Source organism: Choloepus didactylus, chromosome 2 (assembly GCF_015220235.1).
Source record: "Choloepus didactylus isolate mChoDid1 chromosome 2, mChoDid1.pri, whole genome shotgun sequence".
Taxonomy (NCBI): Eukaryota; Metazoa; Chordata; class Mammalia; order Pilosa; family Megalonychidae; genus Choloepus; species Choloepus didactylus.
The window spans coordinates 227320939-227339938 of record NC_051308.1 but is presented as its reverse complement, the minus strand read 5'-3'; the positions used below and the strand labels follow the sequence as shown (position 1 = coordinate 227339938).

General features: G+C 53.6%; 1 protein-coding gene across 3 annotated transcripts in view; it reads left to right on the top strand.

The window, feature by feature from the left end:
- Positions 1 to 19000, top strand: part of EPHB2 (EPH receptor B2) — a 179870-nt gene that overhangs the window by 136189 nt on the left and 24681 nt on the right. For all 3 annotated transcript variants that reach the window (XM_037828236.1, XM_037828237.1, XM_037828235.1), the window contains exons 5-6: positions 947 to 1282; positions 16931 to 17055. In XM_037828236.1, coding sequence (XP_037684164.1) covers positions 947 to 1282; positions 16931 to 17055 — 461 coding nt within the window. The remainder of the gene's footprint in view (positions 1 to 946; positions 1283 to 16930; positions 17056 to 19000) is intronic.

Genomic DNA, 19000 nt, shown 5'->3' with positions numbered 1-19000 from the left:
GCACTGTGGAGCTGGCATCTGGCTCCTTGCCCCTTCTGCTAAGTCACAAGGAGGATAAAGCCAAGGTCTTGATTCACAAAGAGACAGAGGGGTTTGGAGGCTTGGCAGGAGAAGAGTCCACAATGAACCTAACCCCCAGGTGGTATCTGTGGCAGAAAAGGCTGCCTCACAGGCCAAGGTTCTCTAAGAAAGGGGTGACCAAGAGGGCAATGTTACAACCCCTGTTTTAGTGAGAAATGGCATTCAGCTGCAAGGAACGGAGAACTCACCCCAGTGGCTTTACTATAAGGGTTTACTCTTTCACATAAAAGGCACCTAAAGGTAGGCAGTGCTGGGATGGCTGGATACTCCATGAAGTTCTCTGGAACCTGGTCCTTTCTTTCTGCCATGCCATCCATGGCATGTGGTTTCTAGCCTTAAGGTCATTATAGTTGCTGAAGCTCCAACCATCATATCCACATTCTAGGCAGTAAAAAGGAGGAAAGGGAGAAGAGAGAAAGTAGCATGCTGCAGCTATCTCTCTCTCTTTTAGGAATCAGTCCCAGCCCACAATTTTCTGCTATATCTCAGTGGCCAGCAGTTAGTCACAGAGAGGCCGGGACATGTTGTCTTCTAGCTGGACACATTGCCACCCTGAATAAAGTCAGGTTCTGTTATAAGGAAGAAGGGGAAAATGGATGTTGGGTAGGTATAATCTCAAATGCCTGAAGACCATCCCCAGTAACAGACACTGAATTGATGAGGGTCCCGGGGAAGGTTTAGGCGGAGGTGCTGCGGGATGAGAGCTATATTCTCGAAAACATCTTCCCAGTGGGTGGAGAGAAGAAAGGATTTGGAAGAAGCCTTTCGTGAGGCCTGGGCTGGAGCCAAGGCAGTGGGCACAGAACTGTCTCTTGGGGAACCGTGTCCGCACAGCCCCCACTGACCAGCGCCCTCCCCTCCCCAGCCATCCCCTCTGCGCCCCAGGCAGTGATCTCCAGTGTCAACGAAACCTCCCTCATGCTAGAATGGACCCCTCCCCGTGACTCAGGAGGCCGTGAGGACCTCGTCTACAACATCATCTGCAAGAGCTGCGGCTCGGGCCGAGGGGCTTGCACCCGCTGTGGGGACAACGTGCAGTATGCGCCACGCCAGCTGGGCCTGACGGAGCCACGCGTCTACATCAGTGACCTGCTGGCCCACACCCAATACACCTTCGAGATCCAGGCCGTGAATGGCGTCACCGACCAGAGCCCCTTCTCACCCCAGTTCGCCTCTGTGAACATCACCACCAACCAAGCAGGTGAGCGCCTCAAATGCAGGCTCGGGGGGAGGGCCCTGTCACTGTGCCCAAAGGGTGTCCTGCCGCTCCTCATTAGAGACTCCCTCACATCTGTGGAGCGGCGTCTTCTTTTCAAAGGCTTTCCGTGTGATCCAGACACCTGAGAGAGTGTTACCTGGCCATTAGAGTGGGACTGATGTTTGCCACCGTTTGTTGAGCGTGTATTGTTGGAGGTGAAAGTGAAGCTGCTGTAACAAAAAGACTCGGTGTTTGGTGGCCTCCAGAACAGAAGTGTCCTTCTCTCTCATGTGCCAGTCCGGGGGGAGCAGTCCAGGCTGGCAGGGGTAGCTCGGGTGCACTTGGAGACTCAGGGACCCGGTTCCTTCCGTCTTACTGTTTTGTCACCTTCCGTGCTGCTCATTGGCATGAGCAGAGCTGGGTGGCAGGCATGTCTGTGCTCTCACCTGCAGGAAAGGGAAGAGAAATGATCCAAGACAGCAGTAAGGCATTGAGCCAGGTAGGAGGAAGTAGCACCGATTGCTCCCGTGTGCATTCCATTGGAAAGAATTTAGTGACATGGCCTCATCAAGCCATGAAAGAGGCCACATGCCAACTTAAACCTCTGTATATCACAATGGAAAATGGAGGGATAGATTTCCATGGACAACTAGCAGTTTCCACAGTGTTTTCTTTGTAGCTCAGCCCTCTCCAAATCTAACTCCAGCAAAACTCTTCCCCCTAAGTTCACCTTGATAACACTTTCTGTGACCCCACATCACCCTCTGTCTTCTGCCCTGCTTTCCTTCACAGCAAAACTCCCCAAAGTTGCCAGGCAATGCAGCCTTTCTCCCCAAATTCTCTCTTCAGTCCAATCCAGTGGGGCTTCCAGCCCTACCTCTCCACAAAGACCACTGTCCTCGGGGTCACCCAGGACCCCCAGGTGGCCAGTCCAGGAGATACTTCCCAACCCCAACCTTCCCGGCTCTCAGCAACAAGTCCCACACTCTCCCGGTTTTCCTCTTGTATCCCTGATTGCTCCTTTTCCAGCACCCCCTGCTGCAACTCCTGTTAGAAGGTTGGAATCTTTTAGGGCTGTCCCAGGCTTCTCTCCCTGAGCAATCTCTTCTACCCTGTAGTTTCAACTCCCACCCATGAGCCTGCAGCTCTGCTCTGAACTCCAGCCCATGCCCCCTACTCAACAAGTCCACTTGGATGCCCTGCAGATCCCCCAAGCTCAAAGTTCAGCCCTTGATCACCCTCTTCTGCAGACATAACGAAGCCCATTTCTCCCTCAGTTTAGCCCCCTCCATCAGCTCTGCCCTCACCTACCCAGCACCTGTGAGCCATCATCAGCTCATCTTTCCCTCACCCCATTCAGTCACCAAGACCTCGATTCCATGTCCTTCACGCCTTCCCCAGCTGACCCTCCAGCTCCCCACTGCTGCCCCGGTTTACAGCCTCCTTTATCTTTTCTGAACCACTATCTGCCACGTACCTGCCTCCCTGGCCGCCTCACCTTCTCCAGCCTCTAATCATTCCTTCTCACTTTTGGACAGAGGGATTTTCTTAAATGTGAATCCAGCCAGGCCACTCCTCCTCTTCTCCTTCAATGTGAAGCCTGAACCCCTTAGCCTAGCATTCAAGGCCCCTCTCAGCTCAGGCCCAGTTTAACATCCTAGTGTTCTGGTTCCCTGGACACACCAGCCCTTCTTGCCTTGGCATCTTTGCTCTTTCTGCACCCTCTGCGTAGCATCCAGGTGTCATATAAATCATTCCTCCCCATCCAGTAGCTTGGACATCGCCTCCTCCAGGAAGCCTTCTCTGATTTCCCAGCTGGGCCGACCCACCAAAGCATTCTTCCCACATCGTCATATCTGGTCACTCCTCTGCCCCCTCACCCAAAGCAAGCGCTCCTTTGGGGCAGAGGTCGTGTCTTGCTTGGCAGCGTGTCCCTGGTACTCAGCACTGGGCCTGGTCTAGCAAATGCTCACTGACTGCATGAAGGGGATCCCTGGGGCCATAACGGAGTCTCTGTCCTGCACATTAGTGACCCTGACCCACACCCCCACCCTGCTGAGGCCCAGATGAGGCTTTCAAGGACCTTTTGGTACCCGTGGGCAGGGGACCTAGTGACTGGCCCTGTGAGTATGCCCCCTCAGGTATTCACTCAACTACCCTTGCCAAACCTCTGCTGTGACCATGGTCTGGCCCTGTCCAAGGTTGAGACAAGGAGCGCCAGGAGGAAAAGTGGGTGGTCTACCTAGCCTCATCCCTCTGATGTAAAGGAGGGCCCACAGTGAGCACACAGGGGTCCAGAGAGGAGACATGTGCTTCCAACCAGGGGAGGTCCAGGATTGCTGCATGGAGGAGACTGGATTTGACCTGCAGTTTGAAGGACCAGTGGAATTTTCAAGGGAGAGAGAGAAAGAAATGGAAGTCAAAGAAGAGGGAAGATCTCACACGAGGATGTGGAAGGAGAAAGAACCAGCTCAACCTGGTTGAGGGGTGCTTTCCATCCATTACCCACTGCATCTCCGATCTCCCTGAGAAGGAGGCAGTTGTGCCCCCATTTCAGAGAAGCTGAGTTACAGAGCCAGGAAGGGTGAGAGGCAGGAACTGACCCAGGCCTGATGGACTCTGGTGCTTAGGAAAAGTCTGGGGTGTGTCCAAGGACCTTGGATATGACTGCACGTCTGCTTGTGCGTGAGTCTCTGTGTGTGTGAGAATGTGGGGGGTGTCGTCATATGTGACCATGTGTTAGTGCTCACGTGTGACTGTGACCATGTGGGTTGGTATCTTTGCTTGCATTCAAGACCGTGGGTGCGTCTAAATCCGAGGGTCCTGGGGGTGTGTTTGTGAATTGGAGCATGAGTTAGTATGTCTGAATGTGACTGCACCTGGGTGTGTGAGTGTGTGTGTTTGTGTGCACACCTGAGGAGTGTGGTTTTGTTTATTTATGTTTGTGGTGCTGCTGTATCTAGAGGCCTTGTTTGTGAGTGTGGGCCTGCGGTTCTCACAGGCCATGGGTGCATTAAAGTTCCACTCTTGCATGGGGGTCCAGATACAGCCTACTGGCAGTGGGCAAGTTGAGAGAACCCTCAAAAGCCCGCAGATGTTGGCAAAGTCATCTAACAAATTACGAAGCCTCAGCTGTGAGTCTCTCCAGCTTGACAAAGCTCTGAGCTAGAGAAGCCCAGGTTCCCAACAGGAATGGCAGCGAGGGAACTCTATTCCACTGGGAGAGGCTAGACATCCCCCCCAGGGTCCTGGGTTCCTTTTCCTGGCTGTGGGGGTTCCCCTGCATCCAGTTGGGAGCCCTGAGAGTGGAATTGCCTCCTCAAGAAGCCTCAGCTTATTAACAGCAGAGGGTTTCCTGGTGGGGTCTGGGCTGTTGAGATGGACCCCTCCTTGGGGGAGACTGGAAGTCCCCAGGAGGTGGGGATGGGGCAGAGTGTGAGAGTGAGGGGCTCCCAGAAAGCAGGGGTGTAAGGGAGAGCCCTCAGGTTGGAATGACAGAAACACTGGACTAGAAGCAAGGCTGCTGAGCTTACATCCCCACTTCACCTTTCATTTGCTGTGTCACCTTAGTGTAGTAGCTCTTACTGCAATAATAAGGCCACATGACAAAACCACTCCAAAACTCAGTAATTTACAACAACAAACATTTGTTTTCTCACTTTACTAGTCTATGGGTCAGCCGGGATTCAGCTGATCTTGGCCAGGCTCTCTGTGCCAGGCTGGACTCCAGAATGTGGGCTGGGTTCAGTCTGTTCTGTGTGTCTCCTCATTCTTGTACCAGCAGCCAGCCCAGGCTTGTTCCTCTTGTCACTGGCAGCAGTGCAAGTGGCCAAACCCAGCCAGGCCGCTCAAGCACAGTGAAAGCCTCTGCTTGTAGTTCAGCCCCATCCACATCTCATCTGCTGAAGCAAGTCTCACGGCCAAGCCTGGCATCAGTGGGGCTAAGCGCCCTCCCCTGCACCTTTATGTGGCAAAGGATGTGGGTGCATAATCCTGTTGCAGGGGAGGTAGAACTGGGGTCACTAATCCAATCCAGCATACTTGGGGAAATCCCTTCCTCTCTCTGAGCCTCAGTTTCCCCCACCAAATTGTGCTTCAGAATTATACAGGATCTTTCTGAGAATACAAGTTTCTGGACCCCACTCCAAGCCTGCTGAATCAGGAGTCAGTCCTGGGAATCAGCATTTTAACAAGTGGCTCAAGTGTCTCTTACCATCAGACAAATTCAGGACTCTTAGGCCTAAGTCTAAGCCCCTTTAAGCCCTCAAAGCCCCGAGCCTATCAGGATCATGACAACTCTTTCCCCATCCTCTTTGTTCAAAGCCCATTGACAAGCCCCACTCTCTCACAGATGCTGAGCCCAGCCCATTTGTCCCTCACCACATTATCTCCTTTGGCCAAATGAGGAAACTGAGGCCCGGAAAGACAGAGTCATTTATGCCAAGTTCCCCTACTAAATGGCCTCAGTTAGGATTTAGAACTCGGACCAAGTCTAGTCTGGAAAAGACACAGCTCCTGCCCTTGAGAATTTTTACCCTAGTTGGGAAGATGAGACGTGGACGTAGTCTGCATACAAGATAGCCTTAGTGAGGTCCATGGAGGGTCTCAGAGAGGTAAGGATGATCACAGGTCGGAGAAACCATTTCTTCCTGGGGAATGGGAGGAGGGCATGTCATGGAAAGCTTCCTGGAAGAGGAGTCATTTAAGTTTGGCTTTGAAGAGAGGGTTCCAACCAGCGGAGATGGACTCACGCAGGGAGGAAGACATGCCAGGTGGAGGGGGCACATCCTCTCTTCCCCCTGAGCACCAAGCTTCTCTGCCACAGGATCTTTGCACTGCTGTTTGTTTCCTCTTCCAGAATGCTGTTCCACCCACTCTTCCTCAGACTTCAGCTCATCTTCATTGACCTTCCTGACTTGGTCAGATGCACCCCAAGCACCACCGCCCTCAGTTCCCGTGGATGAGATTTTAGCCTTCTGTCTTTGATCATTTCGTCCCTGTCTGTCTCCCCCCACCATCACCACTTCATCACACGGGATGGGTCTGCTTTTCCAAATCAGTGTGTTTTTCCTGGCATCTATGGGGTGCACCGTGGTGAACACTCAGTGAGCACTTGGGGAATGGTTAGAGAAGCACGGAATGAGGCGAGGTGTGGAGAGGTGCGACAAGGCTGAGAAACAAGGCCAAGGACTTGATTTCCAGACAAACGGCTTCAGTGGTCAGTTTTAGACAGACTCTAAAATTTAATACATAAATATCTTGCTCATTGCCTTAAAAGGAGAAAGTATTTCTTTGGGGAAAGTGGCTGGGCCTTGCTTGCAGTCCCTTGGCTTTCACCAAAGCCAGAGCTGTCTCCTAACTTCATAAAGCCGTCACGCCACCTTTGAACCATACTCCACCTTTCCAGAATGCCTTTCCACCCCATATTCACGAGTCGCACCCACAGCCCCCCAGAGGAAGGACACTGGACTGCATATCCCCACTTGAAAGATGAGGAAGGAGGATTGGGAGATGTTAAGCAGCTTGCCCCGGTCACTTGGCTGGGAAGTGGCAGACCCGGGATTCAGCCTTGCTGTCCTGTGTCTGAAGTCTCATGCACTCTGCCAGCCTGCCATCGATACCACACCAGGGAGGGACGGGATGGGGGGTGGGGGAGGCTAAGGTGGCTCTCTGAGGAGGTAGCATTTAAGCTGAGATCCCGATGACAAGGAGGAGACAGCCGTGCAGACGTGGTTGGGCCGGGGATGGGGAGAGCAACATTTCAGCAAGGCTGGGTTCATCCTCGAGGGTCCTGTCCACCTTCCAGGGCTGCTCCAGATACTCCAGGTCTCACCCTGAACAAGCTCTGAACAGCCCCACCTCTGCAGGTCCCAGAGGGGATGGGAAGTGAGGGGGGAAGGCCTGGGCTTTGACTCAGGCAGATGAACCTGGCTTTGAGTCAAGCTTGGCCACTCACTGGTACATAGCTTTGGACAAATCACTTTGCCCACCTCTGATCAAATCTTCCTCCTTGGTATTGTCACCCCCTCCTTACAGGACTGCTGTAGGGATGTGAGCTAATGTATGCAAGTTGCAGCACATATTGGCTGGTACAAGGTAGGCACTCAAAACATGGAGATCATTCTATATTCATTCCCACCACAATAGCTCACATTTATCACAGGCTTATTATGTGCCAGGCTATGAGGTAGCAGGTCCCAGAGTGGGTGGGAAGCAGGGCGGAAAGGACCTGGGCTTTGGCTGCCTATAATGAACAGTAGATTGACCAGTTAGGAAGCTCTCCCATCATCACATCCAGGCAGATCACGTGGAAGAAAAGACATCAGTCCTGGGCCTGACAGCCCTAGCCCTTGTCCTGGCACAAGCTGTGTGGCCAGTCTTTGGGGGAGAACTCACACTTCTCTGATCCTCAGTTTCCTCACCTGCAAAATGGGCCTTTATCCATCCAGCTTTGCCACTGGTTGTAGAGATTAGCCATAATGTATGTGCAGCATGTAGAAGGTGGACAGTACATGGCAGGCTGAAAATGAAATCAGAGGCTCTATTAGTTTCCTTTTGCTGCCGTAGCAAACTGCCACAAATTTAGTGGCTTAAAACAACACACACAGTTGTTATCTTAGAGTTCCGGAGGTCAGAGGTCCAGTATGGGTCTCGTCACACTAAAATCAAGGTGTCAGCAGGGCTGGTCCCTTTCTGGGGGTTTTAGGGGACCATCTCTTTCCTCGCTCAGGTGTTAGCAGAGAAAGGGCCTCAAGCTGGGAGCCAACCCAACTCCTAGAGGCCTTTTTCCAGTCCTTGCTCATGGCCCCCCACTTCTCAGAAGTGGCTACGGGGCACCAGATCCTCCTCACACTCCAGCTCACCTGGGTCTCTGACCCTCAGCTGGGAGAGTTTCTCCACTTTTAAAGATGTGGGTGATTAGATTGAGCCCCCTGGATAAACCAGGAAACTCCCCATCTCAAGGTCTGTAACCTTAATCACAATTGCAAAGTCCCTTTGGCCATGTAATCTGACATATTTACAAATTCCAGGGATTAGGATGTGGACCTCTTTGGGGAGCCATTATTCTGCCTACCACAGAAGACAACATAGTCAAATTAAAACACATCAGCATTGGCAGGGGCCTCAGAGTTCATCAGGTGCAATCACCTCCTTTTACAGATCGGAAAACTGAGGCCCAGAGAGTTTCCTAAGTGGATGCCCACAGGCATGCAGCAGGTCCTTGGCAGAGCTGCTCTCCAACACCCTGGCCAGTTCTCTGCCTGTGACACCACTCCGCATGGCTTTCTCGTGGAAAGACTTTCAACTTTCCAAAGCCCCTTCTGCCACCCGTGCTCTCCTCTGATCCTCCTGCCCTCCTGTGGGGCAGGCACACAATGGCTCAGTCTCTGGAACTGGCATGAATGTGTACTCGCTCACTTCTCTCTCTGGAGGCCTAGAGGATCAGAGAGAGATGGGCCAAAGAATCCCTAGGGAGGTCCATGTCTGGGGAAAGGAAAGAGAAGGAAAGAGAGGGAGAGGGTACTTCCCTCCACAGGCGGAGCCCCCTGTGTGTGTCGTCCCCTTTGATCCTCCCAGACATCCTGCAGGGAAGGCAAGCCAGCCTTGAGTATCAGTTAAGATTGGGTTTGGCTGCATATAACAGAAGAAAAATAGCAGATACCACTGCCACAATAATGCTGTTCAACAATCAACCACAAAACCGATAGTGTAAATCAAGAAGCATTTATCTAGCTCACGAGTCTCCTGGTTGGCTGGGTGGTTACTCTGGTCCTGGCAGGTACATTCATATGTCTGTGCTTCATCTACTACAGTCACCCAGTGGCACTGTGAATTTTGGCAGGGCTTTGTCACATGTTTGGGTGGGGGTTGACTGCTGTCATCTCTGGAGTGGCTTTGGCCAGGACTCCTGGGGCAACAGCTCTGTTCCACATCCCCCGGGCCTTCACTCTATGCAGAGTTCTGTGCTAAGCACTTTACATTTAACCTTCCCAGCATCCTTGTCATTGTCCCCATTCTACAGAGGAGAAACCAAGGCCCAGGGGAGTGGGGGAAGTTGCTTGGCCACCTGATTCAAAGCCCAGGATCTTATCATCTTGATGGTCCAGGGTCTAGGCTGGGACTAGATCCCTTCAGCCAGCCACAGTCGAGACCAAGGCCTTCTAGCAGCCCCCCGGGAGGCGGGGGATTGGGCGTTTCCCTAGGGCCAGCTACCCAGGGGGCAAACCAACCTGGGCCTTAGTCAACTGGGCCCGGTCCCAATTCTGGCCCTACCACTTTTGAGCTGAGTCACCTTGGACAAATGACTTGAACTGAACTTCACTTTCCTCATCTGTAAAATGGAGGTGGTTAACCCATGCCCCATCTGATTACAAAGGAGGGGCACCCAGTGGGCACCTCTAAATATCCCATGAATCAAAAGAAGAATGAATGAGCAAATGAAAGGTGGAACTTTTCCCAAGTTCAAGAAAATAAGTTACGACTTCTCTTGGGCCCATTTTTCTCCCCAAAATACGTTCCGCAGATTGCTAGTTGAAAAAGATGTTAATAACTATTATGTGAACAAAGGGTTCTGAGGTCAAATGAGACTGAGACCATCGAGGTAAACAAGTTAACTGGATTTCTTCCCTGCAGGACTTCTCAGAGCCTCAAATCAACTTGTGTATATTAGGAGTCTCCACAAGCAGGATCTAGAACTCTCTTCCGAAACTTACCTGACTACAAAACACCTTTTTTTTCCCCTTTTTTTCATAGAAAAGCTCCACCCTAGACCACCAGTTCTCTGCTTCTCCTATTTTTCTGTTCCACGCCACTTTCTAAATGCCTTGGTCCTGTCAGAAGGAAACAAAGGCCCATTTTCTGGAAGAATTTTCTTTGCAGGAATTTGGTTATGAGAGCTTTCATCAGGTCCCCCAGAATTGCAGTCAAATTGTTGGGAGTTAATTGCATTGCTACAGGTTTAAGAGACAAACACTCAAAACAGCCATTCCATTGTTAGCTGGAAATGCGGAGTCCTATTGTGAGTAAAATGTTCCTGCTACCAACCCTGGAGACCCAAGCACAATAACCAGCAGTTGGCATGATATTGTAGGCCTGCCCCATGTCGTGGCGGCAGGTCACAACCACAGGTCTGAGGGGGAGCACATTGTCAGTGACTGCCATACAGTTGTGCCACCTTCCCCTGGCTGCTTGGGAACCACCACCTAAGGCCCATGTCCCAGGGTCCTGCCCACTGCTGGGGTCAGTCGACTCAGATTCCTGAATGGACCAGGGAAAGGGAGAAAGAAGCCTGCCCTGGCTTCCTTCCTGCCTCCCTTCCTCAGCACATATTGATCAAGGACCTACTCTGAGCCACACACAGTTCCAGGCACTAGGGGTAAAGAGTCTGGATAAGAGAGATAAGGTCCCTGCCTTCTAGAAACTTAATATTCTTGAAGACTTTGCCATTTAATGAATAAATAAGGTAATTTCAGATAGAGTTAGTGCTGTAAAGAAAATAAAACAGAGTAGAGGGGGACAAGAGCCTGGAGGATGGAGAGGCCCTCTCTAACGAGATGACATTTGGGCCGATGAACACCATGGGCCAAGGCCCTAAGGCAGCAGTGGCCTCGGTGAGTTTGGGGACAGAAAGGCGGCCGTGCAGCTGGCACTTGGGGGCGAGGGGAGAGAGGTGGGCAGGCGCCGGACAGGTGGGCAGTGGACGCCCTAAGGACTTCTAACTGGTGGTGGAGGTGGCAGGGAGGCAGCAGGTCTGAGTCTGGGACTGGGAGTGGGGTCTCAGGCTGCCCCCTGCCCGGCAACTTCTCCTGCTCCATTTGGGCTCGTGAGCTCTCCTGACTAGTGAGGGGGTGAAGGGCAAGTGTTGGGGTTCCCTTCCTTCCCCAGAGCTCAGGAGGCAGCACTGACTGAGTCCCCCGAGCCCACACCCTCTTAGCCAGTAGCCAGGGTCACAGGCCTCCTGCCGACCCGTCCTGTTAGAGAATCCCAGTCCTGGAAGGCCCCGAGAGACCACCTTGTCCTACCCCTTCATGCTCTGATGAGGACATGGAGGCACGCAGAGGGAAGGCCACTTCCCAAGTCACTCAGCCAGCGAAGGGATTGGACTCTGCCCCCCCCAGGCTCACTGTGGGCGGCAGGCCCCAGACCACCTGCCCCAACCAAGCAGGCCCTGCCCGGAGGGCCTCCCCCTGCCCTTGCTGCCACAAGCCTCTTTTGTGCTTGCTCCCTGGGGCTCCATCTCCTCGCAAGGGTCACAGGCCACCGCTGACCCCATCTCCCTGCCAGCGTGCCCAACTGGTAATTGAAAATACCAGAATTCCCCGATGACCAACTTATAAGGAAACCCGACACCCCAGGGTGGGCGGTGGGCAGCAGGAGGGATGGGAGGACATCCAGCTGTTCCCTTCTCTCCGCCGTTAATTCCCCCGGATTCCAGGAGAAAGGCCAGCCCTGCCTGGCCCCGGCTGGACCGCCTTGATCATCTTCCCAGCAAATGCCGCCTCCTTGCCATGCCCGGGGTTACGGGGCTTATGGGATCTGACGGGGTTAGCTGCCTGTAACCCAAGCCTGCCAGCTAAGCCTGCCAGGCCTGGACCCCCATGGCTGTGCGGGATTGCCTCCACCAGCAGCTGAGTGCTAGAGCCAGGGCAGGCGGGCCGGGTGGGTGGCGGGTGAGTCAGCGGGAGCCGGGTGGAGTTGGCGTTCCAGCAGCAGGGTGGGAGCAGAACCAGGGTGTCCTCAGAGGCCCTCTAGGTCCACTTGTTTCTAGAGCCCCCCTGGTCTGCCTTTATTAGCTGCGGCCACAGGAGAGGAAAGGGTGGACCTGGGCTCCAATCCAGCTCCACTGCCAGCTGACTGTGTGACTCTGGGCAAGTTACTTCACCTCTCTGTGTCTCCATTTCCTCACCTGTAAAGTGGGAGCATTCCACAAGTTACCTGATGAAAAGCCTTTGGAACAGTGTCTGGTGGATGGTGAACAGTACGGACATGTCAGGTGTTTGATGCTGTGGGCCTTCCTGTCTGCTGGGCACCTCACGGCACACGGGGACTGTGGAGATGGCGAGCTTGAGAACAGTCTTGTCCTTCAGTTGAGAACAGGTTGCCACCCCTGCTGCAGTCCTGCTGTGGCTCCCCAGTGCCTGCAGGACAAGGCCTAGCTGATCTGAGCACCCAGGGCCTGGTGGGCTGGCCCCCACCTACCTTGGCAGTCTCATCCCTTCCCCTCTCACCTCATACTACCTGTGCCACCATTTCAAAACCCACTGAAGTAAAGGGCCCTGGAAGATGACAGGGGTGGGGTCAGGTAGAAGCTGTGGCTGCAAGAAGCAGTTAGTTGGGTGGAAAATATACCAGACTGTGTCTCAACTGGTCTGCACTCCAGTCTGTGGCCCCAAAACTACCTGCTCTGCAACCATGGACAAGCTGCTTCCCTTCTTGGGCCTCCTCAAATGGGGTCCAGGGACCAGCCTGTCAGCATCACCTGTGAGCTCATTAGAAATGCAGAGTCTCGGGCACACTCCAGACCTGCTGAGTCAGAATCTCCCCGGCTGGGCCCAGCTATGTGTGTTCTCCCAGAGTGGTCTTTATGCCCGCTCAAGTTTGAAAACTCTGTCCGGACACATTCTACCACTGTCCTTCGTTTTTGGGAGGGCAGATGGCAGGAGAGATGTGAGCGGAGCAGCTGTGCCCCTGCTGAGGGCTGGATCACCTGGGCGCAGGAACACAAGGGGGTTGGACCTTGGAGCTCCACACTGAGACCAAGTCTCACAGCTTCCCCGGGGCCTGGCAAGTGCCCAGCTGGAGCAGTCACTGGCTGGGGGAAAGCACCATGAGCCCCTGGAAGGCAGGGACCTTGGGGGTTCCCTCTGTTGAGCCCTAGCACCCAGCATCATGCTGGCATCAGAGAGACTCTGGGAACTGAAAAATACTTAAAATAATGATAATATCTCCGTTCTGGTGGGTTCTAGGTGCAATGCTCAGACCTGTACATGCATTTTTCCTTTCACACGCAGAGCAGCTTTGCCAGGTAACAATTCGTGTCCCCATTTGACAGGTGTGGAAACAGGGTCACAGAGATTAAGAGAGCCTGTTCAAGGTCACACATTGGTGAGTGGAGGAATGGGGAGTTGCATGCAGATGGGTCTGACCCCATCCTCGGGGTGCCCAACTGCTAGGCTAGACCGCCTTTCTGGAAACTGGTTTGGCATTTCCTGACATGAGCATTCTATGATTCCAAACACAAAGCACATGGTAGATGCTTAGTGAGAAGGTTCCTCACCCATCCTGGTGGGCTCACCGTGTGGCTGATGCTCCATAGTTATAAGGAGGGATGGCGGCCCTACCTCTCCCCGCCTTGCTCAGTGAACCTCTGGACAAGTGATCCCAGTATTCCAGGGGGCCTTGGAGATGACCTCATCTGGCCTCTCACTCCAGTTTCTTCCTCACACCACTGGAGGCAGGGGCAGGGGGTATTGCTCCCGGGATCCCTGGAAACTTCTCAGAGCCACCCCTTCTTCCGCATCCCCAGACCTGAATGTCTGGTCACTGCCCTGGGGTAGTTGGGAGGGGCTGGAGAATTGTGGGTGGGTTGGAGGTGGGGACTTCCAGGACAGCAGGAAGTGTCAGGATCCACCAGATTGGCCCAAGTCTGTCTTATGGGGAGAGGGGAGGCAGCCCTGGCTTCGTAGAGGAGCTGGGGCCTCGGGGAATCTGGGAGCTGTGCGGCTCAGCTCCACACAAAGGCAGCTTTGGAGGGAGGGGCGTGGAAGCACCTGGCAGGACCGGGGCTGGAGAAGGGTTAGGGAATGAGGGGGATGGGAAGCGGGGACTGCTGCAGCACCAGGCAGAGGGCATAGCTGGAGCAGGATAACTCAGCTCCAGGCCCAGCCCAGCTCCTCACTATGCCTCTCTGAGCCTCAGTTTCCCCTTCTGCAAATTGCAGGTATTAAGCTCTGTCCCATAGAGTTGTTGTGAGAGTAAAAGAGATGACATAGGTCAAGTGCTTGGTGCCCAGTAGCCAGTGTCCAGTGACACCAACAAACACTCTCCCAGAGCTGACCCCATGCCGGGCCCTCGACACAGTTTAACTCACTTGCCCCTCATGACGACCCTCCCAAATACATTTTCATTAGGTTCATTTTGCAGATGAGGAAACTGAGGCATGGGCTGGTCACTGCACAGTGACCAGGGCTGTGCCTGTGCCAAGTCCAAGCTCCTGGGGTTCAAATCCTGGCCACCTTGCTGTGTGACCCTTGAGCAGGTTATTCAACAGCTCCAAGCCTCAGTTTCCCCATCTGAGTGTATTAAGTAGTCCTCAGCTCATAGAGCAGTTGTCACTGAATTAACACATGTAAGATCCTAGAAGAGTACTTGGCACAGAGCGAGGGCTCAATAAGGGGGAGCTGCTTTATTAATGTTATTATCGCACATGTGCACACACAGCCCACAGAGCTCTTTAAATGACTTAGTGGAGCATTAGAAGGACCACCCTCTAGCCCCAGATGTCTGGTGAGACTGTTTGGCTTTGTTCAGCCACTTACTAGCTGTGTAGCTTTAGGCAAGTCAGTTCACCTCTATGATTCTCAGCTTCCCCCTCTGCAAAATGGGCCCACAAATGTCTACTTCACAGACTGTGTGAGGATTAAATGGGATAGTGCCTGTCAAGTACACAGTGGCCAGCACATAGTTGGGGCTCAATGAAGAGGTTAGTGGAGTCCCTTCTTCAGACTGGGTCCCTTCAATACCCTGGGAGGAGGCAAGGGAGATAGAATGTCCCTGTTTGACCGAAGAGGAAACTGAGGTCTCAGTGGACCCCAGCAGTGAGCCAGGTCCCTGATCTTCCCGAGACACCTGTCACACCTGACATGGCAAGGAGCTCGAGGTGGGATCAGGCAGCCCTCCCTTGGGTAGAGGAGCAGGGACTCATCAGGCACACCAGGACCAGAGTCCAAGTCCTTCCAGTGGGTGCTGCCACCCCATCTGGAGTATCTTAGGCCAATTCCCCACTGCTCCTTGGGGTGGTGGAGGGGAATCTGGGACCTGCTGAGGCTCATGCTAGCCCCAGGCCAATCCACCTCCAGGCCAGGGACTGCACAGGGATGACAGACAAACAGCTTTCGAGCTGCAAGGCCTCCAAGGACTTCCAGTCTGGGTCCCTGTGGTGCAGAGGAGAAAGCTGGGCCCAGAGAGGAGGGTGGCTCACCCAAGGTCACACAGCCGGTTAGCAGCAGGACAGAGAGGAGAGCTTGGGTCTTCTAACTAACAGAGAGTTCCCTCCACTCTGGGGTGAAGGGACAGAAGCAGAGGGCAGGAAATGGGTGAGTCATCCCCAAGCTTCACACTCAATAGTCAATATTCAAGTCCCCCATGAGCTCCCACCTGTCCCCGGGTCATGTTCATATCTGATAGGGCCAAAGCCCTGAAGGATTCAGGGCTGGGAGGAGAAGGGAAGGGCAGGGGCAGGTCCTCATGTTAGCTGAGACAGGGCATCTGCTTGGCACAGGCCCTGCCCAGGAACCTGGGGGAGGTGCTCCCTTCATCCTGGTGAGTCCTCCCCCTCCCTGGGACCACGAAAACCTTGGGCCTAGAGATGCAAAGGGCTCACTTGAACCACGCAGTAGTGAGTGCAGAGCGGGGTGTCCATCCCTGGCCGGTCCAACTAGTGGGGCAAACACTTCCCTGGGGAGCAACAGACCTGGGTTCAAATCCCAGCCTCCCCACTGATGAGCTGTGTGACCTCAAGAAGCCCCTTGCCCCTCTGAGCCTCAGTGCCTTCACTGTCAATGGGGCTAATGCTGCCCGCCCCCAACAGTCAATTCAGAAGACCCTTGTGTACAGGCCCAGAGGAGGGGCTTTGTATGGATTTGCTTCATTTGAGAAGGGGCAGAGGACAGCAGGCTGGGTGCTTTATGAAATAAGAAGTCCAGTCAAAGGCTGCAATGCCGTGAACTTACTCTGTGATCTTGGGCAGCTCCATACCCCCTCCCTGGACCTCAGTTTCCACATCTGTAAAATGAGTAAACTAGACTAAATTATTTCCAAGAGTCCTAGCACTTAACAGGGCCTCCTCTGACTTCTTGTCACCTTCCCCCAACCACCCTATGTGAGAGCACAAACAAGCACGGGCACAAGAGGGGTGGGTAGGTTTATGTATAGTTTTTTAAATGTATATGGTTGGGGGGTCAGTTTTAATTACTGCTGTATTCCCTGGCATGTGGTAGACACTCAGTAAAAATGTTTTGAATAAATGAATCTCCAGCCTCTGCTTGCACAGTCCCCTCTCCTTTCCTTTCCCACAGCCCCTGTCACCATGTCTAGGGTTTGTGTGTCATCCCATAAAACGAATGGCTTCAAGTCCAGCCCACTTGGGGCCAAGCCCCATGAACAGGCCCAGTGCATCTCTCAGGGCTGATGTGACTTGAGTTTCTCCAGGGATGGCGGAGGTATCCATGTCTGACCTGAAGGTGCCCCAGGAGAGCAGCATCTGTGTCCCCGACCTGGACCCAGGTGTCGGGAGGAACCCAGCCTGGCTGTTTGGCTTTGGCCAGGTGCCTTTCCCCTTGCTTCCAGCCCCACCTGCCCAGGCACCTCTGAGGTTGGGCTGCAAGCTGCACACTCTTGGTGCCAACCCCTGACCTCTGGCCTCTCTTGCAGCTCCTTCGGCTGTGTCCATCATGCACCAGGTGAGCCGCACCGTGGACAGCATCACCCTGTCGTGGTCCCAGCCAGACCAGCCCAACGGCGTGATTCTGGACTATGAGCTGCAGTACTATGAAAAGGTATCCGTGCCCCCAGGTGCTCCACCTGCCTCCCTGTGGGCCCCGTACCCAGGCTGGGCTGGGGGTTCTCCCCGAAGAGGAGACATGCTGGTGCAGCCGAAAGAGCCCTGGCCTCGGAGTCAGGCCGTCCCGGCTCTGTTCCGGCTCTGTCTCTCCCTGCTGCAAGACCTCAGGCAGGTGCCTTGACCTTTCTGAGTCTGGCTTTTCTCCTTTCGGGGAATCAGGCCAATGATCTCGGTAAAATGTAACGGTCACAGCTCTTTCCCCCCAAGACCCCCTTCATCTTGACTTTTATTTCCATGGGTCTGATGTTCTGAAAGATCTGGTTTTCCAACAAGCTGCTTTTGTTACATAATAAATAGTCCTGTTAAACAGAGATTTGAAACTGCTAAAGCAGTGTGGGGCGAGAGAGCTGGAGCTGCCTCCCCGTGTGCTCTGTTTCCAGCTAAAACACTTATTTTCATTTGCCTGAGTGGCCTTTGTAAGGGAAGAGGGTGATTTCTGTTTGAGCTTTTAAATCAGACCCTTCAGAGTTCCTTCAGGACCTCCAAGACCCAGAAATCCAGGCTTAGAAGCCACAGGTGTAGTGGAAGGAATATTGGACTAGGAGTGGGAAGCCATAGGTTCAAATCCCAGCTCTGCTTTTAACCAGCTACAAGAATTTGCAAGGTGCTCCCTCTGAGCTGTGGTTTCCACCTTGGCAAAGTGGGCGTGAGGCCACCTCTCCCACTTGGAGGCTGTGCAGGTTAGTGAGAGAAGGCAGGGAAAGCAGCCACCTGGTGCCCAGCCCTAAACAGAGGCCAGTGTGCCTCTCCCTTCTCCCTCTTCTGCCCTGGTTGCCACATGATACAGTCTACCTGGTAGGATCTGCACAGACCTAAGGCCAGGTGAGCTCAGCACATCTGAGTGTGGGTGGGGCCTGCACATAAGGGGCCAGGAGGGCAGGTAGAACAACTGGCCCCCATGTGGCTGGACATCAGCGGCCATCCCTTCTGTATGATGACTTCTCTTACCTGTTTCCCAAGGCACCAAACAGCCACAGGGACTGCAAGGACCTCTGGGAAAGATGTTGCTTGGCTTTGGTTCAGACTAAGGTGTAAATGACTGATAGAAAGTCCTTTAATTGAGGACAAGCCCATAAGAAACATAAAATGGTTGGGAAGACTTGCCCTAAAGGCTATGAGGAAGACAGAGGGGGTTAGTCACAGCCAGCCCCGTGGGAGCCCCACTCTCTGAAGCCCAGCCTGGCCCTTCTACTCCATCAACTGCTGAATCAGCCAAACTCTGGTGAACCTTAGGAGTTTGTCGAATACTTATCCAGCTTTACCCGGATGGTTTGAATGGCATATTTACTTGGTCATTCCCTTCTCTAGGCAGTGCAGTCTGCGGGTCAGGGACCCTGTCTGTCTCAGTCATCACCCCTCCCCCGTGCCCTGGGCCTGGCGCCAAGGAGGCACTCAATACTCATTGGTTAAATGAATAAGTGAATGAACCCCTGCCATGACCTGTGCCCCAGACCACTCATCAGAAAGCCCCTGAACACCCCTGGGTCTTCTTACCCCTGGTCCCCACTCATACCTTCCCCCCACCCTTTGCCTTATTTTTGGGTTTTGGCATCTTCGGGGTCCCCCCAAAATGTCACCTCCTCCAGGTGTGACTGTCTTCCTCCCTCAGACTGTGCCTTCTCTTAAAGCGTCATCGAGCTGGCCCAGCAGACTGTGAGCAGGAAGTCAGTGAACTGGATTAATGAATGAAAGAGAAGTGATGGAGCCTTTGAATGAAAGGAGGGTGGATCCATGGGTGGATGGTGCATGAATTTCTTTTGTCTAGACTTCCACCTGGCTGACTGCAACTCATCCTTCCCAATCTCAGCTGAAACATCACTTCCTCTGGGAAGCCCTCCATCACTCCCAGACGAGGGCAGGGCCGTCATTTTACCTTCTCA